The 27981-nt window shown below is 45.7% G+C and overlaps 1 protein-coding gene across 2 annotated transcripts; it reads right to left on the bottom strand.

The window, feature by feature from the left end:
* Nucleotides 1–10: 10 nt before the first annotated feature.
* LOC129373777 (serine/threonine-protein kinase SBK1-like) lies at nt 11–27884 on the bottom strand. Of its 2 annotated transcripts, XM_055051861.1 has the most exons (4): nt 27318–27884; nt 2994–3190; nt 2426–2628; nt 11–2107 (listed from the first exon to the last, which is right to left on the bottom strand). In XM_055051861.1, exons 2-4 carry the CDS (start codon nt 3163–3165, stop codon nt 1361–1363), a joined length of 1122 nt encoding a protein of 373 aa, XP_054907836.1. In that variant the 5' UTR covers nt 3166–3190; nt 27318–27884; the 3' UTR covers nt 11–1360. The 2 variants fall into 2 exon arrangements, with proteins under 2 accessions (XP_054907836.1, XP_054907837.1); XM_055051862.1 differs by lacking the exon at nt 27318–27884 and having other exon boundaries at nt 2994–3439.
* Between the last annotated feature and the right edge of the window lie 97 nt (nt 27885–27981).

Below are 27981 nucleotides of genomic sequence, written 5' to 3'. Positions count from 1 at the left end.
AGACAGGAAGTTGTTTTTATTTTAGGTTTTATTTCCAGAAATGCCACAGAGACGAAACATCATGCAAGAAACACAGAAACGAAAAGAAGAAACGTTTTTCCACGAGGCAGGAAACTTTTAACGGAAATCCGTCACAGGCGCTTCACTTCCGGCTACAACAAACCTCACTTCCTGTCCAGGTTCTCACAAAAAGCACAAATAATTTCATATTTGATTTCGTAAACAGGAAAAGGAAAATCCAGACGGTTCTCTGCTCCTTTTGTTTTCAATGAGACTTTAATCACAGAGACTTTTTTTTCCTCAGACGAACTGGGAGGACTGGGAGGACTGGCGGTTGGTTAACATGAGACGTAAACGACGTCAAAACGTTTTACGACCAAAGTACAGATTTTTATTTCCTTCAGAGAAAATAAACTTAAGATCTTTTCTGCCACAAATCAATAAATATATTAATCTGATCAATAAAGCTTCACTTCAAAGAAACATGAGTCACAGTTTTCATCACGTCTTTTATGTTCTGGTGTAACAGAGTTTATGTTGTAGGATCCCACTTGCTTTATATATTATCAGTGCAATGGGAAATAGCGCCTCCTCTCTGTGTGGCTGGTTATATGTTGCTGGCCTCTGTAATCAGTGCCAGTCTATGGAAGCTGCACGAGAGGTGAGTTTCATTCCTCAGCAAACAGCACGGAAAAGTGTTAGAAACACATAAAGTATCATTCTTAATAACTTACATCAATAGTGTGCAACTACTATTTATGATTTGTGTGCCTGGCATCAATTTTGCACTTTTAGTTTTGTTAATATTTTGTAAAACACTTTCTGTGCTAAGTTAAAGTCAACATGACGCTCTGTTGTAGTGTGCTGAGGGAAGCTGAACCATTGCATTGATTCCAACCCGATCTGTTCTCATTCAGGTACATCATTTATTATTGTATTTTTTATTGAATGTTAAAATATTAATGTACTGTAATCAGTGCCAGTCTATGGAAGCTGCACGAGAGTGTGCTGAGGGAAGCTGAACCATTGCATTGATTCCAACCCGATCTGTTCTCATTCAGGAAATAAACTGCCTGTTCACCCAGAACTCCTGGTCTTCATTAAAACATCTACACAACGCAGAGTCGAGGGGTTACTTGGGTCGGCCTGGTACAGTGGTGTGAAGCAGAACCCGGTTACACTGGTTCTTGCTGGTTTCCGGACTGAGCTGACGTCACAGGGTTCTCGGCTCGGTTCGGCGCTGAAGCTTCAAAAGGCTGGCGGCCATTTTCTGGCGCCTCCTTCCTGCTCTTCTGTCATGACGTCATCACGTCGGGGAAATCTTCGGCGTCTGCGCGCGCGCCAACAGGCGGCTGCGGCGCTACACGCAGATCTCGATGGGCGTGGTCACCAGGATCCGCCCCCTGTCGGCGCTGGTTCTGTTGACCCGCTCGCCGTTGGCGGCGAAGCGGGCGATCGTGAAGCCGGACCCGGGCGACAGGCTGTGCTGCTGCAGCCTGTCCACCAGCGCGTCCTCCTCCGACGAAGACGCGCTGACGTCCACGGCGTCGGCAGTCGCCGCGCCGCCGTCCTCCGTGTCCAACATCCAGCAGTGGCTGAAGTAGCTGAAGACGTCTTTGACGGCGCAGCGGCGCTGCTGCTCGATGGACAGCAGGCGGAGAAACATCCGCAGAGCTTCGTCAGTGAAGCGGCGCCACTGCGACGGCGCGGCGCCGGAGCGGCGGCGCTGCCAGCGGGCGAACTCCTCGTAGAAGGCGTCGTTCTCCATGGCCTTCTCCCAGGGGAAGTTCCCCGTCAGCATGCAGAAGAGCAACACGCCGAACGCCCACACGTCCGTGCTAAAGTCCACGCCGAATCCGTCGTGACGCGCCGCGTCGCACAGCTCCGGCGCCGTGTACGGGATGGTGCCGCTGACGCGGTTCACCGGAGAGCCGGCGCGCCGCGTCATGCCGAAGTCCGACAGCTTGACCTTTCTGCACTCGGTGTCGAAGATGAGAACGTTCTCCGGTTTGATGTCCCGGTGGACCAGCTGCTTACAGTGCAGGTAGTCTAGGGCGATGGCCACCTGGTGGACGCAGCGCTTCGCCACGGCCTCAGGAAGTCCCACCTGGACCCAGAGCAGCAGGTCAACGGGACACGCCCACTGAGCGGCCATGTCGGGTTTAATGCAACAGCCATGCAACTTGGTTTAATACATTTTTACTGGACTGGTCCAACAAAACCCACAACATCATCACTGCTCCATCTCAAACCAAACAGTGAGAACAGGAAACTAATTGGCAGCGCTAAGCCCCGCCTCCTGGCTCTGATTGGTTGTTTTTGGTGCAGTAACTTTTTACCTGCTTCTCTATATCAGTGTTTTCCATAAATATCCTGCATTCCTGCTCTCTGTGAATCGAGTTTTAACGGGTGAGTTTTCTCTGACCTGCGGCGGGATGATGTCGAACAGATCGCCCGCCGGCGCGAACTCCTGGGCGAAGATGTAGCAGTCGTCAGTCTGGAAGGCGATGCCGTACATGTTGATGATGAAGGGGCAGGGCGACAGGTAGAGCGACACGCTGTACTCCCGCAGGAAGCTCTTCAGCTTGGTGCTCTTCTTCCTCAGGAACTTCAGTGCCATCTTGGTACCTGGAGAGGAACCGGACCATTAGGGAGCAGCTGCTGGTGGATCCGCCTCACCGCCAGAAACCAACCAGATTACAATCGAGATGAAGAATCCAGCAGTCTTCTGATTGGTCAGAAACAGGAACATTAAGAGTTCTAACATGCTGAACGTCGTAGCGCTGACTCAGCTGAGGCCAATTCTCTCGTTTCAGTGTCACAATCAACTAGTGTCTGCTGATGAAGAATTCTTTAATTGATCAGAAGTCATTTCTTTACAACCTGTTTTCTGTATTATATAATAATAATTATATAATAAAAGGGCCAATCAGGTCGTTCTGCAGATTCATCAGATCAGGAGCTTTTCTCCCCCGGCGGCAGCGCGCGCCCACCTCGGGTCTTGTGGATGACCAGGTCCACCTTCCCGTAGGTCCCCTGGCCCAGCTCCCGGAGCACCCGGTAGTACCGGCTGATGTCCAGCGTCTCCAGGTTCTGAGCCGCGATCAGCTGCAGCTCCTCCAGGGCGGCGGCGGGCGAGCGGCAGCCGGGCGGCGCCGGGTTCATTGTGCCGTCGGGTCGGGACGTCGGTCTGCAGACGGAGCAGGACGGTGAGCAAAGTCCAGTTTTTTGGACTTTTCAAAGATTTTTTTTACCAACAACAAAACTTCCTTCAATTGGAACAATTTAAACCAAAGAAAAAAAAAAACTTGTTTTGCTGCAAGCATGGAAATATGAATGCCATAAAACTTTAACAGCCACAACAAAATGTGATTCTTTAAACATTTTATTTTTTATTTAATGTGTGGAGAAGTTCTGATCCGTCTTTCTGCTGATCAACGAGACGCCAAGACAAAAAGATCATAAATAATCTATAAACACAGAAACAAATGTTACAGTTTTTATTTATTTCAATGTTTCCTCCATCCAGTTTTGGTTGTTTTAGTTGCCAAAGCAACCTAGGTTGTTAATTTGTTCTGGTAAAAACAGTTTGATGATTTGACTAAACCATTCTGCAAACTTAACATTCAGACCAAAAGTTCCTCCTGCAGCAGAAACAAGGAGCAACTTCAGAAAACAACCAGGAGCAACTTTAGGAAACAACCAGGAGCAACTTCAGGAAACAACCAGGAGCAACTTTAGGAAACAACCAGGAGCAACTTTAGGAAACAACCAGGAGCAACTTCAAGAAACAACCAGGAGCAACTTCAAGAAACAACCAGGAGCAACTTCAGGAAACAACCAGGAGCAACTTCAGGAAACAACCAGGAGCAACTTCAAGAAACAACCAGGAGCAACTTCAGGAAACAACCAGGAGCAACTTCAGGAAACAACCAGGAGCAACTTCAAGAAACAACCAGGAGCAACTTCAAGAAACAACCAGGAGCAACTTCAGGAGACAACCAGGAGCAACTTCAAGAAACAACCAGGAGCAACTTCAAGAAACAACCAGGAGCAACTTCAGGAAACAACCAGGAGCAACTTTAGGAAACAACCAGGAGCAACTTCAGGAAACAACCAGGAGCAACTTCAAGAAACAACCAGGAGCAACTTCAGGAAACAACCAGGAGCAACTTCAAGAAACAACCAGGAGCAACTTCAGGAAACAACCAGGAGCAACTTTAGGAAACAACCAGGAGCAACTTCAGGAAACAACCAGGAGCAACTTCAAGAAACAACCAGGAGCAACTTCAGGAGACAACCAGGAGCAACTTCAGGAAACAACCAGGAGCAACTTCAGGAAACAACCAGGAGCAACTTCAGGAAACAACCAGGAGCAACTTCAAGAAACAACCAGGAGCAACTTCAGGAGGCAACCAGGAGCAACTTCAGGAAACAACCAGGAGCAACTTCAAGAAACAACCAGGAGCAACTTCAGGAGACAACCAGGAGCAACTTCAGGAAACAACCAGGAGCAACTTCAGGAAACAACCAGGAGCAACTTTAGGAAACAACCAGGAGCAACTTTAGGAAACAACCAGGAGCAACTTCAGGAAACAACCAGGAGCAACTTCAAGAAACAACCAGGAGCAACTTCAGGAAACAACCAGGAGCAACTTCAGGAAACAACCAGGAGCAACTTCAAGAAACAACCAGGAGCAACTTCAGGAAACAACCAGGAGCAACTTTAGGAAACAACCAGGAGCAACTTCAGGAAACAACCAGGAGCAACTTCAGGAAACAACCAGGAGCAACTTCAGGAGACAACCAGGAGCAACTTCAAGAAACAACCAGGAGCAACTTCAGGAAACAACCAGGAGCAACTTTAGGAAACAACCAGGAGCAACTTCAGGAAACAACCAGGAGCAACTTCAAGAAACAACCAGGAGCAACTTTAGGAAACAACCAGGAGCAACTTCAGGAAACAACCAGGAGCAACTTCAGGAAACAACCAGGAGCAACTTCGAGAAACAACCAGGAGCAACTTCGAGAAACAACCAGGAGCAACTTTAGGAAACAACCAGGAGCAACTTCAAGAAACAACCAGGAGCAACTTCAGGAAACAACCAGGAGCAACTTCGAGAAACAACCAGGAGCAACTTCAGGAAACAACCAGGAGCAACTTTAGGAAACAACCAGGAGCAACTTCAGGAAACAACCAGGAGCAACTTCAAGAAACAACCAGGAGCAACTTCAAGAAACAACCAGGAGCAACTTCAGGAAACAACAAAGGAGCAACTTCAAGAAACAACCAGGAGCAACTTCAGGAAACAACCAGGAGCAACTTCAAGAAACAACCAGGAGCAACTTCAGGAAACAACCAGGAGCAACTTCAAGAAACAACCAGGAGCAACTTCAAGAAACAACCAGGAGCAACTTCAGGAAACAACCAGGAGCAACTTCAAGAAACAACCAGGAGCAACTTCAGGAAACAACCAGGAGCAACTTCAAGAAACAACCAGGAGCAACTTTAGGAAACAACCAGGAGCAACTTCAAGAAACAACCAGGAGCAACTTTAGGAAACAACCAGGAGCAACTTCAGGAGACAACCAGGAGCAACTTCAGGAAACAACCAGGAGCAACTTCAGGAAACAACCAGGAGCAACTTCATGAAACAACCAGGAGCAACTTCAAGAAACAACCAGGAGCAACTTCAGGAGACAACCAGGAGCAACTTCAGGAAACAACCAGGAGCAACTTCAAGAAACAACCAGGAGCAACTTCAAGAAACAACCAGGAGCAACTTTAGGAAACAACCAGGAGCAACTTCAGGAAACAACCAGGAGCAACTTTAGGAAACAACCAGGAGCAACTTCAGGAAACAACCAGGAGCAACTTCAGGAAACAACCAGGAGCAACTTCAGGAAACAACCAGGAGCAACTTCAAGAAACAACCAGGAGCAACTTCAGGAGACAACCAGGAGCAACTTCAGGAAACAACCAGGAGCAACTTCAAGAAACAACCAGGAGCAACTTCAAGAAACAACCAGGAGCAACTTCAGGAAACAACCAGGAGCAACTTCAGGAAACAACCAGGAGCAACTTTAGGAAACAACCAGGAGCAACTTTAGGAAACAACCAGGAGCAACTTCAGGAAACAACCAGGAGCAACTTCAAGAAACAACCAGGAGCAACTTCAGGAAACAACCAGGAGCAACTTTAGGAAACAACCAGGAGCAACTTCAGGAAACAACCAGGAGCAACTTCAGGAAACAACCAGGAGCAACTTCAGGAAACAACCAGGAGCAACTTCAAGAAACAACCAGGAGCAACTTTAGGAAACAACCAGGAGCAACTTCAGGAAACAACCAGGAGCAACTTCAAGAAACAACCAGGAGCAACTTCAGGAAACAACCAGGAGCAACTTCAAGAAACAACCAGGAGCAACTTCAGGAAACAACCAGGAGCAACTTTAGGAAACAACCAGGAGCAACTTCAGGAAACAACCAGGAGCAACTTCAAGAAACAACCAGGAGCAACTTCAGGAAACAACCAGGAGCAACTTCAAGAAACAACCAGGAGCAACTTCAGGAAACAACAAAGGAGCAACTTCAAGAAACAACCAGGAGCAACTTCAGGAAACAACCAGGAGCAACTTCAAGAAACAACCAGGAGCAACTTTAGGAAACAACCAGGAGCAACTTCAGGAAACAACCAGGAGCAACTTCAGGAAACAACCAGGAGCAACTTCAAGAAACAACCAGGAGCAACTTCAGGAAACAACCAGGAGCAACTTCAGGAAACAACCAGGAGCAACTTTAGGAAACAACCAGGAGCAACTTCAGGAAACAACCAGGAGCAACTTCAGGAAACAACCAGGAGCAACTTCAAGAAACAACCAGGAGCAACTTCAGGAAACAACCAGGAGCAACTTCAGGAAACAACCAGGAGCAACTTCAAGAAACAACCAGGAGCAACTTCAGGAAACAACCAGGAGCAACTTCAGGAAACAACCAGGAGCAACTTCAGGAAACAACCAGGAGCAACTTTAGGAAACAACCAGGAGCAACTTTAGGAAACAACCAGGAGCAACTTCAGGAAACAACCAGGAGCAACTTCAGGAGACAACCAGGAGCAACTTCAAGAAACAACCAGGAGCAACTTCAAGAAACAACCAGGAGCAACTTCAGGAGACAACCAGGAGCAACTTCAAGAAACAACCAGGAGCAACTTTAGGAAACAACCAGGAGCAACTTCAGGAGACAACCAGGAGCAACTTCAGGAAACAACCAGGAGCAACTTCAGGAGACAACCAGGAGCAACTTCAAGAAACAACCAGGAGCAACTTCAAGAAACAACCAGGAGCAACTTCAGGAGACAACCAGGAGCAACTTCAAGAAACAACCAGGAGCAACTTTAGGAAACAACCAGGAGCAACTTCAGGAAACAACCAGGAGCAACTTTAGGAAACAACCAGGAGCAACTTCAGGAAACAACCAGGAGCAACTTCAGGAAACAACCAGGAGCAACTTCAGGAAACAACCAGGAGCAACTTTAGGAAACAACCAGGAGCAACTTCAGGAAACAACCAGGAGCAACTTCAAGAAACAACCAGGAGCAACTTGAGGAGACAACCAGGAGCAACTTCAGGAAACAACCAGGAGCAACTTTAGGAAACAACCAGGAGCAACTTCAGGAAACAATCAGGAGCAACTTCAGGAAACAACCAGGAGCAACTTCAAGAAACAACCAGGAGCAACTTGAGGAGACAACCAGGAGCAACTTCAGGAAACAACCAGGAGCAACTTTAGGAAACAACCAGGAGCAACTTCAGGAAACAATCAGGAGCAACTTCAGGAAACAACCAGGAGCAACTTCAAGAAACAACCAGGAGCAACTTCAGGAGACAACCAGGAGCAACTTCAGGAAACAACCAGGAGCAACTTTAGGAAACAACCAGGAGCAACTTCAAGAAACAACCAGGAGCAACTTCAGGAAACAACCAGGAGCAACTTTAGGAAACAACCAGGAGCAACTTTAGAAAACAACCAGGAGCAACTTTAGGAAACAACCAGGAGCAACTTCAGGAAACAACCAGGAGCAACTTTAGGAAACAACCAGGAGCAACTTTAGAAAACAACCAGGAGCAACTTCAGGAGACAACCAGGAGCAACTTCAAGAAACAACCAGGAGCAACTTTAGGAAACAACCAGGAGCAACTTCAAGAAACAACCAGGAGCAACTTCAAGAAACAACCAGGAGCAACTTCAGGAAACAACCAGGAGCAACTTCAAGAAACAACCAGGAGCAACTTTAGGAAACAACCAGGAGCAACTTCAAGAAACAACCAGGAGCAACTTCAGGAAACAACCAGGAGCAACTTCAAGAAACAACCAGGAGCAACTTTAGGAAACAACCAGGAGCAACTTCAGGAGACAACCAGGAGCAACTTCAAGAAACAACCAGGAGCAACTTCAAGAAACAACCAGGAGCAACTTCAGGAAACAACCAGGAGCAACTTCAAGAAACAACCAGGAGCAACTTTAGGAAACAACCAGGAGCAACTTCAGGAAACAACCAGGAGCAACTTCAAGAAACAACCAGGAGCAACTTCAGGAAACAACCAGGAGCAACTTCAGGAAACAACCAGGAGCAACTTTAGGAAACAACCAGGAGCAACTTTAGGAAACAACCAGGAGCAACTTCAGGAAACAACCAGGAGCAACTTCAGGAGACAACCAGGAGCAACTTCAAGAAACAACCAGGAGCAACTTTAGGAAACAACCAGGAGCAACTTCAGGAAACAACCAGGAGCAACTTCAAGAAACAACCAGGAGCAACTTCAGGAAACAACCAGGAGCAACTTCAGGAAACAACCAGGAGCAACTTTAGGAAACAACCAGGAGCAACTTTAGGAAACAACCAGGAGCAACTTCAGGAAACAACCAGGAGCAACTTCAAGAAACAACCAGGAGCAACTTCAGGAAACAACCAGGAGCAACTTCAGGAAACAACCAGGAGCAACTTTAGGAAACAACCAGGAGCAACTTCAGGAAACAACCAGGAGCAACTTCAGGAAACAACCAGGAGCAACTTCAGGAAACAACCAGGAGCAACTTCAAGAAACAACCAGGAGCAACTTCAAGAAACAACCAGGAGCAACTTTAGGAAACAACCAGGAGCAACTTCAGGAAACAACCAGGAGCAACTTCAGGAAACAACCAGGAGCAACTTCAAGAAACAACCAGGAGCAACTTTAGGAAACAACCAGGAGCAACTTCAGGAAACAACCAGGAGCAACTTCAAGAAACAACCAGGAGCAACTTCAGGAAACAACCAGGAGCAACTTCAAGAAACAACCAGGAGCAACTTCAGGAAACAACCAGGAGCAACTTTAGGAAACAACCAGGAGCAACTTCAGGAAACAACCAGGAGCAACTTCAAGAAACAACCAGGAGCAACTTCAGGAAACAACCAGGAGCAACTTCAAGAAACAACCAGGAGCAACTTCAGGAAACAACAAAGGAGCAACTTCAAGAAACAACCAGGAGCCACTTCAGGAAACAACCAGGAGCAACTTCAAGAAACAACCAGGAGCAACTTTAGGAAACAACCAGGAGCAACTTCAGGAAACAACCAGGAGCAACTTCAGGAAACAACCAGGAGCAACTTCAAGAAACAACCAGGAGCAACTTCAGGAAACAACCAGGAGCAACTTCAGGAAACAACCAGGAGCAACTTTAGGAAACAACCAGGAGCAACTTCAGGAAACAACCAGGAGCAACTTTAGGAAACAACCAGGAGCAACTTTAGGAAACAACCAGGAGCAACTTCAGGAAACAACCAGGAGCAACTTCAGGAGACAACCAGGAGCAACTTCAAGAAACAACCAGGAGCAACTTCAAGAAACAACCAGGAGCAACTTCAGGAGACAACCAGGAGCAACTTCAAGAAACAACCAGGAGCAACTTTAGGAAACAACCAGGAGCAACTTCAGGAGACAACCAGGAGCAACTTCAGGAAACAACCAGGAGCAACTTCAGGAGACAACCAGGAGCAACTTCAAGAAACAACCAGGAGCAACTTCAAGAAACAACCAGGAGCAACTTCAGGAGACAACCAGGAGCAACTTCAAGAAACAACCAGGAGCAACTTTAGGAAACAACCAGGAGCAACTTCAGGAAACAACCAGGAGCAACTTTAGGAAACAACCAGGAGCAACTTCAGGAAACAACCAGGAGCAACTTCAGGAAACAACCAGGAGCAACTTCAGGAAACAACCAGGAGCAACTTTAGGAAACAACCAGGAGCAACTTCAGGAAACAACCAGGAGCAACTTCAAGAAACAACCAGGAGCAACTTGAGGAGACAACCAGGAGCAACTTCAGGAAACAACCAGGAGCAACTTTAGGAAACAACCAGGAGCAACTTCAGGAAACAATCAGGAGCAACTTCAGGAAACAACCAGGAGCAACTTCAAGAAACAACCAGGAGCAACTTGAGGAGACAACCAGGAGCAACTTCAGGAAACAACCAGGAGCAACTTTAGGAAACAACCAGGAGCAACTTCAGGAAACAATCAGGAGCAACTTCAGGAAACAACCAGGAGCAACTTCAAGAAACAACCAGGAGCAACTTCAGGAGACAACCAGGAGCAACTTCAGGAAACAACCAGGAGCAACTTTAGGAAACAACCAGGAGCAACTTCAAGAAACAACCAGGAGCAACTTCAGGAAACAACCAGGAGCAACTTTAGGAAACAACCAGGAGCAACTTTAGAAAACAACCAGGAGCAACTTTAGGAAACAACCAGGAGCAACTTCAGGAAACAACCAGGAGCAACTTTAGGAAACAACCAGGAGCAACTTTAGAAAACAACCAGGAGCAACTTCAGGACAACCAGGAGCAACTTCAAGAAACAACCAGGAGCAACTTTAGGAAACAACCAGGAGCAACTTCAAGAAACAACCAGGAGCAACTTCAAGAAACAACCAGGAGCAACTTCAGGAAACAACCAGGAGCAACTTCAAGAAACAACCAGGAGCAACTTTAGGAAACAACCAGGAGCAACTTCAAGAAACAACCAGGAGCAACTTCAGGAAACAACCAGGAGCAACTTCAAGAAACAACCAGGAGCAACTTTAGGAAACAACCAGGAGCAACTTCAGGAGACAACCAGGAGCAACTTCAAGAAACAACCAGGAGCAACTTCAAGAAACAACCAGGAGCAACTTCAGGAAACAACCAGGAGCAACTTCAAGAAACAACCAGGAGCAACTTTAGGAAACAACCAGGAGCAACTTCAGGAAACAACCAGGAGCAACTTTAGGAAACAACCAGGAGCAACTTCAGGAAACAACCAGGAGCAACTTCAGGAAACAACCAGGAGCAACTTTAGGAAACAACCAGGAGCAACTTTAGGAAACAACCAGGAGCAACTTCAGGAAACAACCAGGAGCAACTTCAGGAGACAACCAGGAGCAACTTCAAGAAACAACCAGGAGCAACTTTAGGAAACAACCAGGAGCAACTTCAGGAAACAACCAGGAGCAACTTCAAGAAACAACCAGGAGCAACTTCAGGAAACAACCAGGAGCAACTTCAGGAAACAACCAGGAGCAACTTTAGGAAACAACCAGGAGCAACTTTAGGAAACAACCAGGAGCAACTTCAGGAAACAACCAGGAGCAACTTCAAGAAACAACCAGGAGCAACTTCAGGAAACAACCAGGAGCAACTTCAGGAAACAACCAGGAGCAACTTTAGGAAACAACCAGGAGCAACTTCAGGAAACAACCAGGAGCAACTTCAGGAAACAACCAGGAGCAACTTCAGGAAACAACCAGGAGCAACTTCAAGAAACAACCAGGAGCAACTTCAAGAAACAACCAGGAGCAACTTCAGGAAACAACCAGGAGCAACTTTAGAAAACAACCAGGAGCAACTTCAGGAAACAACCAGGAGCAACTTCAGGAGACAACCAGGAGCAACTTCAGGAGACAACCAGGAGCAACTTCAAGAAACAACCAGGAGCAACTTCAAGAAACAACCAGGAGCAACTTCAAGAAACAACCAGGAGCAACTTCAGGAAACAACCAGGAGCAACTTTAGAAAACAACCAGGAGCAACTTTAGAAAACAACCAGGAGCAACTTCAGGAAACAACCAGGAGCAACTTCAGGAAACAACCAGGAGCAACTTCAGGAAACAACCATGAGCAACTTTAGGAAACAACCAGGAGCAACTTCAAGAAACAACCAGGAGCAACTTTAGAAAACAACCAGGAGCAACTTCAGGAAACAACCAGGAGCAACTTCAGGAGACAACCAGGAGCAACTTTAGAAAACAACCAGGAGCAACTTCAGGAAACAACCAGGAGCAACTTCAGGAAACAACCAGGAGCAACTTCAGGAAACAACCAGGAGCAACTTTAGGAAACAACCAGGAGCAACTTCAGGAAACAACCAGGAGCAACTTCAAGAAACAACCAGGAGCAACTTCAGGAAACAACCAGGAGCAACTTTAGGAAACAACCAGGAGCAACTTCAAGAAACAACCAGGAGCAACTTCAGGAAACAACCAGGAGCAACTTCAGGAAACAACCAGGAGCAACTTCAAGAAACAACCAGGAGCAACTTCAAGAAACAACCAGGAGCAACTTCAGGAAACAACCAGGAGCAACTTCAGGAAACAACCAGGAGCAACTTCAAGAAACAACCAGGAGCAACTTCAGGAAACAATCAGGAGCAACTTCAGGAAACAACCAGGAGCAACTTCAAGAAACAACCAGGAGCAACTTCAGGAGACAACCAGGAGCAACTTCAGGAAACAACCAGGAGCAACTTTAGGAAACAACCAGGAGCAACTTCAAGAAACAACCAGGAGCAACTTTAGGAAACAACCAGGAGCAACTTCAAGAAACAACCAGGAGCAACTTCAAGAAACAACCAGGAGCAACTTCAGGAAACAACCAGGAGCAACTTCAAGAAACAACCAGGAGCAACTTTAGGAAACAACCAGGAGCAACTTCAAGAAACAACCAGGAGCAACTTCAGGAAACAACCAGGAGCAACTTCAAGAAACAACCAGGAGCAACTTTAGGAAACAACCAGGAGCAACTTCAGAGACAACCAGGAGCAACTTCAAGAAACAACCAGGAGCAACTTCAAGAAACAACCAGGAGCAACTTCAGGAAACAACCAGGAGCAACTTCAAGAAACAACCAGGAGCAACTTTAGGAAACAACCAGGAGCAACTTCAGGAAACAACCAGGAGCAACTTCAAGAAACAACCAGGAGCAACTTCAGGAAACAACCAGGAGCAACTTCAGGAAACAACCAGGAGCAACTTTAGGAAACAACCAGGAGCAACTTTAGGAAACAACCAGGAGCAACTTCAGGAAACAACCAGGAGCAACTTCAGGAGACAACCAGGAGCAACTTCAAGAAACAACCAGGAGCAACTTTAGGAAACAACCAGGAGCAACTTCAGGAAACAACCAGGAGCAACTTCAAGAAACAACCAGGAGCAACTTCAGGAAACAACCAGGAGCAACTTCAGGAAACAACCAGGAGCAACTTTAGGAAACAACCAGGAGCAACTTTAGGAAACAACCAGGAGCAACTTCAGGAAACAACCAGGAGCAACTTCAAGAAACAACCAGGAGCAACTTCAGGAAACAACCAGGAGCAACTTCAGGAAACAACCAGGAGCAACTTTAGGAAACAACCAGGAGCAACTTCAGGAAACAACCAGGAGCAACTTCAGGAAACAACCAGGAGCAACTTCAGGAAACAACCAGGAGCAACTTCAAGAAACAACCAGGAGCAACTTCAAGAAACAACCAGGAGCAACTTTAGGAAACAACCAGGAGCAACTTCAGGAAACAACCAGGAGCAACTTCAGGAAACAACCAGGAGCAACTTCAAGAAACAACCAGGAGCAACTTTAGGAAACAACCAGGAGCAACTTCAGGAAACAACCAGGAGCAACTTCAAGAAACAACCAGGAGCAACTTCAGGAAACAACCAGGAGCAACTTCAAGAAACAACCAGGAGCAACTTCAGGAAACAACCAGGAGCAACTTTAGGAAACAACCAGGAGCAACTTCAGGAAACAACCAGGAGCAACTTCAAGAAACAACCAGGAGCAACTTCAGGAAACAACCAGGAGCAACTTCAAGAAACAACCAGGAGCAACTTCAGGAAACAACAAAGGAGCAACTTCAAGAAACAACCAGGAGCCACTTCAGGAAACAACCAGGAGCAACTTCAAGAAACAACCAGGAGCAACTTTAGGAAACAACCAGGAGCAACTTCAGGAAACAACCAGGAGCAACTTCAGGAAACAACCAGGAGCAACTTCAAGAAACAACCAGGAGCAACTTCAGGAAACAACCAGGAGCAACTTCAGGAAACAACCAGGAGCAACTTTAGGAAACAACCAGGAGCAACTTCAGGAAACAACCAGGAGCAACTTTAGGAAACAACCAGGAGCAACTTTAGGAAACAACCAGGAGCAACTTCAGGAAACAACCAGGAGCAACTTCAGGAGACAACCAGGAGCAACTTCAAGAAACAACCAGGAGCAACTTCAAGAAACAACCAGGAGCAACTTCAGGAGACAACCAGGAGCAACTTCAAGAAACAACCAGGAGCAACTTTAGGAAACAACCAGGAGCAACTTCAGGAGACAACCAGGAGCAACTTCAGGAAACAACCAGGAGCAACTTCAGGAGACAACCAGGAGCAACTTCAAGAAACAACCAGGAGCAACTTCAAGAAACAACCAGGAGCAACTTCAGGAGACAACCAGGAGCAACTTCAAGAAACAACCAGGAGCAACTTTAGGAAACAACCAGGAGCAACTTCAGGAAACAACCAGGAGCAACTTTAGGAAACAACCAGGAGCAACTTCAGGAAACAACCAGGAGCAACTTCAGGAAACAACCAGGAGCAACTTCAGGAAACAACCAGGAGCAACTTTAGGAAACAACCAGGAGCAACTTCAGGAAACAACCAGGAGCAACTTCAAGAAACAACCAGGAGCAACTTGAGGAGACAACCAGGAGCAACTTCAGGAAACAACCAGGAGCAACTTTAGGAAACAACCAGGAGCAACTTCAGGAAACAATCAGGAGCAACTTCAGGAAACAACCAGGAGCAACTTCAAGAAACAACCAGGAGCAACTTGAGGAGACAACCAGGAGCAACTTCAGGAAACAACCAGGAGCAACTTTAGGAAACAACCAGGAGCAACTTCAGGAAACAATCAGGAGCAACTTCAGGAAACAACCAGGAGCAACTTCAAGAAACAACCAGGAGCAACTTCAGGAGACAACCAGGAGCAACTTCAGGAAACAACCAGGAGCAACTTTAGGAAACAACCAGGAGCAACTTCAAGAAACAACCAGGAGCAACTTCAGGAAACAACCAGGAGCAACTTTAGGAAACAACCAGGAGCAACTTTAGAAAACAACCAGGAGCAACTTTAGGAAACAACCAGGAGCAACTTCAGGAAACAACCAGGAGCAACTTAGGAAACAACCAGGAGCAACTTTAGAAAACAACCAGGAGCAACTTCAGGAGACAACCAGGAGCAACTTCAAGAAACAACCAGGAGCAACTTTAGGAAACAACCAGGAGCAACTTCAGGAAACAACCAGGAGCAACTTCAAGAAACAACCAGGAGCAACTTTAGGAAACAACCAGGAGCAACTTCAAGAAACAACCAGGAGCAACTTCAGGAAACAACCAGGAGCAACTTCAAGAAACAACCAGGAGCAACTTTAGGAAACAACCAGGAGCAACTTCAGGAGACAACCAGGAGCAACTTCAAGAAACAACCAGGAGCAACTTCAAGAAACAACCAGGAGCAACTTCAGGAAACAACCAGGAGCAACTTCAAGAAACAACCAGGAGCAACTTTAGGAAACAACCAGGAGCAACTTCAGGAAACAACCAGGAGCAACTTTAGGAAACAACCAGGAGCAACTTCAGGAAACAAGGAGCAACTTCAGGAAACAACCAGGAGCAACTTTAGGAAACAACAAACAGGAAACAAAAGAATCAAAAAAAACAGGAAGCAACAGGAATTCAGAAAAACCAGGAGCAAAAAAACACCAGGAGCAACTTCAGGAAACAACCAGGAGCAACTTCAGGAAACAACCAGGAGCAACTTTAGGAAACAACCAGGAGCAACTTCAGGAAACAACCAGGAGCAACTTCAGGAAACAACCAGGAGCAACTTCAGAAACAACCAGGAGCAACTTCAGGAAACAACCAGGAGCAACTTCAGGAAACAACCAGGAGCAACTTCAGGAAACAACCAGGAGCAACTTCAGGAAACAACCAGGAGCAACTTCAGGAAACAACCAGGAGCAACTTCAGGAAACAACCAGGAGCAACTTCAGGAAACAACCAGGAGCAACTTCAGGAAACAACCAGGAGCAACTTCAGAAACAACCAGGAGCAACTTCAGGAAACAACCAGGAGCAACTTCAGGAAACAACCAGGAGCAACTTCAGGAAACAACCAGGAGCAACTTCAGGAAACAACCAGGAGCAACTTCAGAAACAACCAGGAGCAACTTCAGAAACAACCAGGAGCAACTTCAGAAACAACCAGGAGCAACTTCAGAAACAACCAGGAGCAACTTCAGAAACAACCAGGAGCAACTTCAGAAAACAACCAGGAGCAACTTCAGGAAACAACCAGGAGCAACTTCAGGAAACAACCAGGAGCAACTTCAGGAAACAACCAGGAGCAACTTCAGAAACAACCAGGAGCAACTTCAGAAACAACCAGGAGCAACTTCAGAAACAACCAGGAGCAACTTCAGGAAACAACCAGGAGCAACTTCAGGAAACAACCAGGAGCAACTTCAGAAACAACCAGGAGCAACTTCAGGAAACAACCAGGAGCAACTTCAGGAAACAACCAGGAGCAACTTCAGGAAACAACCAGGAGCAACTTCAGGAAACAACCAGGAGCAACTTCAGAAACAACCAGGAGCAACTTCAGAAACAACCAGGAGCAACTTCAGGAAACAACCAGGAGCAACTTCAGGAAACAACCAGGAGCAACTTCAGGAAACAACCAGGAGCAACTTCAGGAAACAACCAGGAGCAACTTCAGGAAACAACCAGGAGCAACTTCAGGAAACAACCAGGAGCAACTTCAGGAAACAACCAGGAGCAACTTCAGGAAACAACCAGGAGCAACTTCAAGAAACAACCAGGAGCAACTTCAGGAAACAACCAGGAGCAACTTCAGGAAACAACCAGGAGCAACTTCAAGAAACAACCAGGAGCAACTTCAGGAAACAACCAGGAGCAACTTCAGGAAACAACCAGGAGCAACTTCAGGAAACAACCAGGAGCAACTTCAAGAAACAACCAGGAGCAACTTCAGGAAACAACCAGGAGCAACTTCAGGAAACAACCAGGAGCAACTTCAGAAACAACCAGGAGCAACTTCAGGAAACAACCAGGAGCAACTTCAGGAAACAACCAGGAGCAACTTCAGAAACAACCAGGAGCAACTTCAGGAAACAACCAGGAGCAACTTCAGGAAACAACCAGGAGCAACTTCAGGAAAACCAGGAGCAACTTCAAGAAACAACCAGGAGCAACTTCAGGAAACAACCAGGAGCAACTTCAGGAAACAACCAGGAGCAACTTCAGAAACAACCAGGAGCAACTTCAGGAAACAACCAGGAGCAACTTCAGAAACAACCAGGAGCAACTTCAGGAAACAACCAGGAGCAACTTCAGAAACAACCAGGAGCAACTTCAGGAAACAACCAGGAGCAACTTCAAGAAACAACCAGGAGCAACTTCAGGAAACAACCAGGAGCAACTTCAGAAACAACCAGGAGCAACTTCAGAAACAACCAGGAGCAACTTCAGAAACAACCAGGAGCAACTTCAGGAAACAACCAGGAGCAACTTCAGGAAACAACCAGGAGCAACTTCAGGAAACAACCAGGAGCAACTTCAGGAAACAACCAGGAGCAACTTCAAGAAACAACCAGGAGCAACTTCAGGAAACAACCAGGAGCAACTTCAGGAAACAACCAGGAGCAACTTCAGAAACAACCAGGAGCAACTTCAGGAAACAACCAGGAGCAACTTCAGGAAACAACCAGGAGCAACTTCAAGAAACAACCAGGAGCAACTTCAGGAAACAACCAGGAGCAACTTCAGGAAACAACCAGGAGCAACTTCAAGGAAACAACCAGGAGCAACTTCAGAAACAACCAGGAGCAACTTCAGGAAACAACCAGGAGCAACTTTAGGAAACAACCAGGAGCAACTTCAGGAAACAACCAGGAGCAACTTCAGGAAACAACCAGGAGCAACTTCAGGAAACAACCAGGAGCAACTTCAGAAACAACCAGGAGCAACTTAGGAAACAACCAGGAGCAACTTCAGGAAACAACCAGGAGCAACTTCAGGAAACAACCAGGAGCAACTTCAGGAAACAACCAGGAGCAACTTCAGGAAACAACCAGGAGCAACTTCAGGAAACAACCAGGAGCAACTTTAGGAAACAACCAGGAGCAACTTCAGGAAACAACCAGGAGCAACTTCAGAAACAACCAGGAGCAACTTCAGGAAACAACCAGGAGCAACTTCAGGAAACAACCAGGAGCAACTTCAGGAAACAACCAGGAGCAACTTCAGGAAACAACCAGGAGCAACTTCAGGAAACAACCAGGAGCAACTTCAGGAAACAACCAGGAGCAACTTCAGGAGACAACCAGGAGCAACTTCAGGAAACAACCAGGAGCAACTTCAGAAACAACCAGGAGCAACTTCAGAAACAACCAGGAGCAACTTCAGGAAACAACCAGGAGCAACTTCAGAAACAACCAGGAGCAACTTCAGGAAACAACCAGGAGCAACTTCAGGAAACAACCAGGAGCAACTTCAGGAAACAACCAGGAGCAACTTCAGAAACAACCAGGAGCAACTTCAGAAACAACCAGGAGCAACTTCAGGAAACAACCAGGAGCAACTTCAGGAAACAACCAGGAGCAACTTAGAAACAACCAGGAGCAACTTCAGAAACAACCAGGAGCAACTTCAGGAAACAACCAGGAGCAACTTCAGGAAACAACCAGGAGCAACTTCAGGAAACAACCAGGAGCAACTTCAGGAAACAACCAGGAGCAACTTCAGAAACAACCAGGAGCAACTTCAGAAACAACCAGGAGCAACTTCAGGAAACAACCAGGAGCAACTTCAGGAAACAACCAGGAGCAACTTCAGAAACAACCAGGAGCAACTTCAGGAAACAACCAGGAGCAACTTCAGGAAACAACCAGGAGCAACTTCAGGAAACAACCAGGAGCAACTTCAGGAAACAACCAGGAGCAACTTCAGGAAACAACCAGGAGCAACTTCAGGAAACAACCAGGAGCAACTTCAGAAACAACCAGGAGCAACTTCAGGAAACAACCAGGAGCAACTTCAGGAAACAACCAGGAGCAACTTCAAGAAACAACCAGGAGCAACTTCAGGAAACAACCAGGAGCAACTTTAGGAAACAACCAGGAGCAACTTCAGAAACAACCAGGAGCAACTTCAAGAAACAACCAGGAGCAACTTCAGGAAACAACCAGGAGCAACTTTAGAAACAACCAGGAGCAACTTCAGGAAACAACCAGGAGCAACTTCAGGAGACAACCAGGAGCAACTTCAGGAGACAACCAGGAGCAACTTCAAGAAACAACCAGGAGCAACTTCAGGAAACAACCAGGAGCAACTTCAGGAAACAACCAGGAGCAACTTCAAGAAACAACCAGGAGCAACTTCAGGAAACAACCAGGAGCAACTTCAGGAACAACCAGGAGCAACTTCAAGAAACAACCAGGAGCAACTTCAGGAAACAACCAGGAGCAACTTCAGGAAACAACCAGGAGCAACTTCAGAAACAACCAGGAGCAACTTCAGGAAACAACCAGGAGCAACTTCAGAAACAACCAGGAGCAACTTTAGAAACAACCAGGAGCAACTTCAGGAAACAACCAGGAGCAACTTCAGGAAACAACCAGGAGCAACTTCAGGAAACAACCAGGAGCAACTTCAGAAACAACCAGGAGCAACTTCAGGAAACAACCAGGAGCAACTTCAGGAAACAACCAGGAGCAACTTCAGGAAACAACCAGGAGCAACTTCAGGAAACAACCAGGAGCAACTTCAGAAACAACCAGGAGCAACTTCAGGAAACAACCAGGAGCAACTTCAGGAAACAACCAGGAGCAACTTCAGGAAACAACCAGGAGCAACTTCAGGAAACAACCAGGAGCAACTTCAGGAAACAACCAGGAGCAACTTCAGAAACAACCAGGAGCAACTTCAGAAACAACCAGGAGCAACTTCAAGAAACAACCAGGAGCAACTTCAGGAAACAACCAGGAGCAACTTCAGAAAACAACCAGGAGCAACTTTAGAAAACAACCAGGAGCAACTTCAGGAAACAACCAGGAGCAACTTCAGGAACAACCAGGAGCAACTTCAGGAAACAACCAGGAGCAACTTCAGGAAACAACCAGGAGCAACTTTAGGAAACAACCAGGAGCAACTTCAGGAAACAACCAGGAGCAACTTCAAGAAACAACCAGGAGCAACTTCAGGAAACAACCAGGAGCAACTTCAGGAAAACAACCAGGAGCAACTTTAGACAAACCAGGAGCAACTTCAGGAAACAACCAGCAACTTCAGAAACAACCAGGAGCAACTTCAGGAAACAACCAGGAGCAACTTCAGGAAAACAACAGGAGCAACTTCAGGAAACAACCAGGAGCACTTCAGGAAACAACCAGGAGCACTTTAGGAAAACAACCAGGAGCAACTTCAGGAAACAACCAGGAGCAACTTCAGGAGACAACCAGGAGCAACTTCAGGAGACAACCAGGAGCAACTTCAGGAAACAACCAGGAGCAAACTTCAGAAAACAACCAGGAGCAACTTCAAGAAACAACCAGGAGCAACTTCAGGAAACAACCAGGAGCAACTTTAGAAAACAACCAGGAGCAACTTCAGGAAACAACCAGGAGCAACTTCAGGAGACAACCAGCAACTTCAGGAGACAACCAGGAGCAACTTCAAGAAACAACCAGGAGCAACTTCAAGAAACAACCAGGAGCAACTTCAAGAAACAACCAGGAGCAACTTCAGGAAACAACCAGGAGCACTTTAGAAAACAACCAGGAGCAACTTCAGGAAACAACCAGGAGCAACTTCAGGAGACAACCAGGAGCAACTTCGGAGACAACCAGGAGCAACTTCAAGAAACAACCAGGAGCAACTTCAAGAAACAACCAGGAGCAACTTCAAGAAACACCAGGAGCAACTTCAGGAAACAACCAGGAGCAACTTTAGAAAACAACCAGGAGCAACTTTAGAAAACAACCAGGAGCAACTTCAGGAAACAACCAGGAGCAACTTCAGGAGACAACCAGGAGCAACTTCAGGAAACAACCAGGAGCAACTTCAGGAAACAACCAGGAGCAACTTTAGAAACAACCAGGAGCAACTTTAGGAAACAACCAGGAGCAACTTCAGGAAACAACCAGGAGCAACTTCAAGAAACAACCAGGAGCAACTTCAGGAAACAACCAGGAGCAACTTCAGGAAACAACCAGGAGCAACTTTAGGAAACAACCAGGAGCAACTTCAGGAAACAACCAGGAGCAACTTCAAGAAACAACCAGGAGCAACTTCAGGAAACAACCAGGAGCAACTTCAGGAAACAACCAGGAGCAACTTTAGGAAACAACCAGGAGCAACTTCAGGAAACAACCAGGAGCAACTTTAGGAAACAACCAGGAGCACTTCAGGAAACAACCAGGAGCAACTTCAGGAGACAACCAGGAGCAACTTCAGGAGACAACCAGGAGCAACTTCAGGAAACAACCAGGAGCAACTTTAGAAAACAACCAGGAGCAACTTCAAGAAACAACCAGGAGCAACTTCAGGAAACAAACCAGGAGCAACTTTAGAAAACAACCAGGAGCAACTTCAGGAAAACAACCAGGAGCAACTTCAGGAGACAACCAGGAGCAACTTCAGGAGACAACCAGGAGCAACTTCAAGAAACAACCAGGAGCAACTTCAAGAAACAACCAGGAGCAACTTCAAGAAACAACCAGGAGCAACTTCAGGAAACAACCAGGAGCAACTTTAGAAAACAACCAGGAGCAACTTTAGAAAACAACCAGGAGCAACTTTAGAAAACAACCAGGAGCAACTTCAGGAAACAACCAGGAGCAACTTCAGGAGACAACCAGGAGCAACTTCAGGAGACAACCAGGAGCAACTTCAGGAAACAACCAGGAGCAACTTCAGGAAACAACCAGGAGCAACTTCAAGAAACACCAGGAGCAACTTTAGGAAACAACCAGGAGCAACTTCAGGAGACAACCAGGAGCAACTTCAGGAAACAACCAGGAGCAACTTCAAGAAACAACCAGGAGCAACTTTAGGAAACAACCAGGAGCAACTTTAGGAAACACCAGGAGCAACTTTAGGAAACAACCAGGAGCAACTTCAGGAAAACCAGGAGCAACTTCAGGAGACAACCAGGAGCAACTTCAAGAAACAACCAGGAGCAACTTCAGGAAACAACCAGGAGCAACTTTAGGAAACAACCAGGAGCAACTTTAGGAAACAACCAGGAGCAACTTTAGGAAACAACCAGGAGCAACTTCAGGAGACAACCAGGAGCAACTTCAAGAAACACCAGGAGCAACTTCAGGAAACAACCAGGAGCAACTTTAGGAAACAACCAGGAGCAACTTCAGGAAACAACCAGGAGCAACTTCAGGAGACAACCAGGAGCAACTTCAAGAAACAACCAGGAGCAACTTCAGGAAACAACCAGGAGCAACTTCAAGAAACAACCAGGAGCAACTTTAGGAAACAACCAGGAGCAACTTCAGGAAACAACCAGGAGCAACTTTAGGAAACAACCAGAGCAACTTTAGGAAACAACCAGGAGCAACTTTAGGAAACAACCAGGAGCAACTTCAGGAGACAACCAGGAGCAACTTCAAGAAACAACCAGGAGCAACTTCAGGAAACAACCAGGAGCAACTTTAGGAAACAACCAGGAGCAACTTTAGGAAACAACCAGGAGCAACTTTAGGAAACAACCAGGAGCACTTCAGGAAACAACCAGGAGCAACTTCAAGAAACAACCAGGAGCAACTTCAAGAAACAACCAGGAGCAACTTCAGGAACAACCAGGAGCAACTTCAAGAAACAACCAGGAGCAACTTTAGGAAACACCAGGAGCAACTTCAAGAAACAACCAGGAGCAACTTTAGGAAACAACCAGGAGCAACTTCAGGAAACAACCAGGAGCAACTTCAAGAAACAACCATTTTCAGTTTGTTTCCCTGAAAATGTCAGAACTGATTTTACAGAAATCGACTGAAGAGCTGAGTGAGCAGCTTAGTTATTATTATTATTAATAATAATAATAATAATAATAATAATAATAATAATAATATTTACATCCTGAACTTTGACAGTTTGAAACCAAAGAGGAAGAAACATTTTTTGATGAGCTAAAAAAACATCTGGGAGCAGAAAAACTATCCAGAAATTAATTTGGGGCTGAAACGATCAAATTATTACTAATCGATCCAGTTATGATGTATTGATTAGTAATCAATTACTAGTTAACAGGAGACTTTTTCTGTAAGAGAAGTAATTAAAAACTGTGAAAAATAAAAACCAGCCAAATATTAATCAGTTCATTTATAAAATAAACTGAAGCTCTGAGATTTATTGATCAGTTGATCAGAAAAACCTGAATTTCTCATGTTAGGATTAAATTTAGCTGCAGATTCACTGATCATCAAATGTTCACTAAAGGAGCCAAAACTTTATTTTATTATTAAATGGAGGAAATGAAATATTTATTTTCACCTTTAATGCAAAAAAATTCCAGTAAAAATAAAAAAAATGAGCAGAATTTTTACAAATTTTTCATTTTATCGTCAGAATAATTGATTGGTAAAATAATCGATAGTTGCAGCTCTAAATACGTTTGGGTCACATTTCCAGAACCGGGTCGGTCCAAGAGAACAGCTTTGATACGTTAAGAAAAACATTTCAATAGATTTCTTTACTCAAAATCTCTGCTTGTTTTCCGAGAAATGGACAAATTATTTATCATAACTATAATTATCATAATGAATTAAAGACTCGGATTCTACAGGATCAATACAGAAATTAATATTGATCTTTGAACAAGAGTCAATTTATTATCCTGGATATGAAAACGATAAAAACCTGACAAGTTTCTGCTGAATCAGATCCAACTAAAACATAAAGACCATGAGTCAGCAGAATCCACTGCAGCGTCCAATCACACACACACACACACACACACACACACACACACACACACAAACGCGCGCGGCCGGTTGGCTCTGGTGAGTCAGCAGGTTGAAAGGCTCACCTCAGCAGCACAAAGCATGAAAGTGTTTATTGTTTATTGTTTATTGTGAAACCAGGTTTCACATCAATGAGGCTTTAAGTCCAACATGAAAAGATTTCAAATAAAATGAGATTTTAAAATAGATTCTGATCTTTAGTTAAAAACATTCATGTGATTTTTCAGTTTTGTGCTTTGAAGTTAAAGTTAAAACTGTAAACAAACTGAGTAAATTAACTTTAATAAGCCCCGCCCCTTTTATCTGGCGTCCCTCCGACTCCAACCAATCAGGAAACAGTTGCTGTGATTGAGGAGTAGAAAGGGGCGGAGCTTGTAGCATGAAGCATTCTGGGTATTCCAGCTGATGGCAGAAATGAATCCAAAGGAAACTGGACTGTCTGAAGCCGAGTTATGGACGGAAGAGGTGCATGCTGGGGGATTTTCCTTACGCTGCTGTCCGTTGGAACAAGATAAAGGAATAATTTGAACTTCCTGAGAAAGTTTGGATGAATCATCTGACCTCCGACCTGCTGTTGTGTCAAACAACGTTAATGAAGATCTGTTTTCTGTTTATCTCGGCTCCCAGCGGGGGGCCAACTGCGCCCCGGCTGCCGCCCTGGGAACGCCGCCCTGGGAACGCCGCCTTGGGAACGCCGCCTTGGGAACAGAGGGACAGGAAGCGGCCATGTTTCCTGATGAAACGCTGTACTGTGAACACATCACGGAGGGATTCAGGCAGCTTCATGTCAGCGCCGAAGATCAGCCATGATGCTCAGACCTGGTGCCTGATGAGGGGGGGCCTGCAGAGGCCTGCGGGGGCCTGAGGGGGCCTGCGGGGGCCTGCGGGGGCCTGCAGAGGCCTGCGGGGGCCTGCAGAGGCCTGCAGGGGGCTGCAGGGGGCTGCAAGGGGCTGCGGGGGGCTGGACCCCAGACCTGAACCCAGATGTGTTTCTAGATGCACATCAAGAGGATCTATAAACTCTTTGATGTTGTTTTAACTTAAGAGGCCTGAAAAAATAAAGGAAAATGATTCATCAGCACTTTGTGCTTCTTCCAGTTTAAAACCATAAACTGGGACTCGTCGTTCTCTCTCTGCTGTCTGACATCCAGAGGCTCGTCGTCCGGCCGACCCGGTTCTACTGGACCCACAACTTGTCCAGCTGCTGCGGTTCTGAGTCAAGCTGTTCCCCTCCAACCCAGACAAGGTTTGGAGGACGAGAGGTCAGAGGTCGACCGGCGTTCACGCCTCACTGACTGGACTGGACTTTGATTAGACAAACGGACTTCAGTTGGACTGAAGCGACAGAACAGAACCGTTGGGAATGACGGCGATTATTTTCCTTGATGCTGATTGGCAGAAATTTTCACCGAATCAGAAAATCTCATCATAAAAACACAAAATCATTAAAATATTGAATCATTTCTGCAAAATTCACAACAAAATGTTTCAAACTACCATTACGGTCTGGACTTTGACTAGGCCACTCCATAATGGTGGCCTTTGGATCGTTCTCTTGCTGGATGATCAAAATGTGTTTGAGTTTATGGTTGTTTGTTTGTATCGGGTGTCCAAAGTGCGGTCCGGGGCCATTTGTGGCCCTTGCACTGAGTTTGTTTGGCCCCCAAAATGCCGTTTAAGAATGAGGTCGAAGAAAAAGAAAAGTCACTTTTATATTTTCATTTTATTTAAAGTGCCAAGATATTTGCAAAAAAATACTTTGTTGATGCAGCGTCTTCAGCACATCAACCAAATAAATGACAAACATCTGGAAGAGGAACAGCAGATTTGTTCTAGAACGGATCATCAAATGTTTGGTCAAGTATAAACGCTAATCCTGCCTCGCCTGGAAGCTAACCGCGTTTTAAAGATCTGCATAAAAAGCAGAAACATTCAAGATGTTAAAGTTCAGCTGAACTCAGATCAGAAACTTTGACCCTGAATCTGGAGGTCAATAAACCAATCAGAGTCCAGAAAACCAAACGTCTTATCAGGAAGTAAAGGAAATACGACACGACGACGCTTTGAGATCTTTCACATTTTTTAACAAAGTTTCATCTGATGCAAGAAAAACTAACAGAAAGTTGCTGCCTGAATTTTCCTGCTTTAATATGAAACATTTCAACGCTCAGTTTATGAAGCTTCTTACAGATCAGAACATATTTCTGCATGAGCAAAAAGGTCCAGTTAAAGCCCAGCAGTGCAGGTTGAACATGGTGAACCTGATCTCCACTCAGAGGAAACTTTATGGGCTCCATGTTTTAGGAAACAACTTCAAAATTAAAATGCTTAGCTTCTGCTTTTAATTTGAAATAAAAACACTGGATGCAGAACAGAGGTGAATATTTGTGCTGCTGCCTCATGATTTTAAAATGTTAATGTTTGTAAACTCAACCAGGTAATAAAGCCGAAAATAAAAACTGAAGTTTTCACATTTTAGTCCTGATCCTCAGCTTGGGATGAAATCAAAAGATTATTCAAAAGTTTTTCAATAGTTTAAAATCTAAAGTGATCAAACTGTTTAAAGCTGAACAATAAACAAAGGTTCATTAAATCTGGAGGATTTAATGAGATTAGATTTTATTCCGGTGGATTTTTAGCTTCAGATTTGATGATTTTCCTGGTTTTGCAGAAGATCTGAGACACAAAGCGGCTTCATGTCCGGGAGCAGAAACGGATCCAGGGCCGGAAATGTTGGAACATTGACGCTTCAATCAGAGAGCAGAGCTGCTGCAGCAGCAGTCAGCAGCTGCAGCACCTGCTGCTGCGCTGCTGGATCCACAGAGATGATCGAAACATCAAACGATGCGGGGATGAAACACAAAGACAGACAAGCTGCACGAAGCTGCAGCTCCTCAATCAGCTGTTCAGAAATAAAAGCCTTTGACCTGATCGCAGCTGCAGCAGTCCGTCCAACCGGCGGCGTCCCGCGGCTCCTCTGACCGCAGCCGCGGCTCCTCCTGCGGCGGCAGCGGCGTCTGGCGTTCCGGTCCGGAGCTGGAGCGGATCCCCGGCACCGTCTGCCCGCGGATCAGCCTCCCTAAGGCCGCTCTCTATTGTCCCCGCAGGCCCCGCCCACCGAGCCCAAACAACCAATCAGAGTGGAGAGCGGCGGGGCGCCACGAGCCGCGGGCGCCACGGTGCCTTAATGACAGAGAGGGAGTTTATACTTTCAGGTTAAAATTGAGTTATGATTGGAGATAAGTGAGCAGAAAAACAAACATATTTATGGCTAAAAATGGTCTGTTTTTATTTTATTGCTCCAACTTGTCAAGCTGAGAAAATAGTTTCAACCTGCTGGGAAACAGATTTAATCCAGTCTGACTAAATATGTTTTCTATCTTTAATAAATCCTGATTTAGCTGGAAATGAAAGCAATTTTCTGACAGCAGAAACACAAATCATATAAAACATTTTTCAGGATTTAAATGTTTTAATTTAACCTCCTGCAAAAACAAACAAACAAAAAACAAACCCTCAAAAACATGAATCTACGTGATGTAAAATTAACAAAAACAAGAAACAAAATGCTAATGCTAACGCTGATGCTAA

Source organism: Poeciliopsis prolifica, unplaced genomic scaffold (genome assembly GCF_027474105.1).
Source record: "Poeciliopsis prolifica strain line A6 unplaced genomic scaffold, Auburn_PproV2 SCAFFOLD034, whole genome shotgun sequence".
Classification (NCBI taxonomy): Eukaryota; Metazoa; Chordata; class Actinopteri; order Cyprinodontiformes; family Poeciliidae; genus Poeciliopsis; species Poeciliopsis prolifica.
The sequence above is the reverse complement of the archived record's forward strand: the minus strand, read 5'-3'. Positions and strand labels throughout refer to the sequence as shown.

Excerpts from the sequence above, each read along its gene's own strand:
- LOC129373777 (XM_055051861.1), bottom strand. The coding sequence starts at position 3,165 with ATGAACCCGGCGCCGCCCGGCTGCCGCTCGCCCGCCGCCGCCCTGGAG. Across the intron at positions 2,629-2,993 it reads GGTCATCCACAAGACCCGAG|GTACCAAGATGGCACTGAAG; the intron begins GTGGGCGCGCGC and ends GTTCCTCTCCAG. Across the intron at positions 2,108-2,425 it reads TCGACATCATCCCGCCGCAG|GTGGGACTTCCTGAGGCCGT; the intron begins GTCAGAGAAAAC and ends CTCTGGGTCCAG.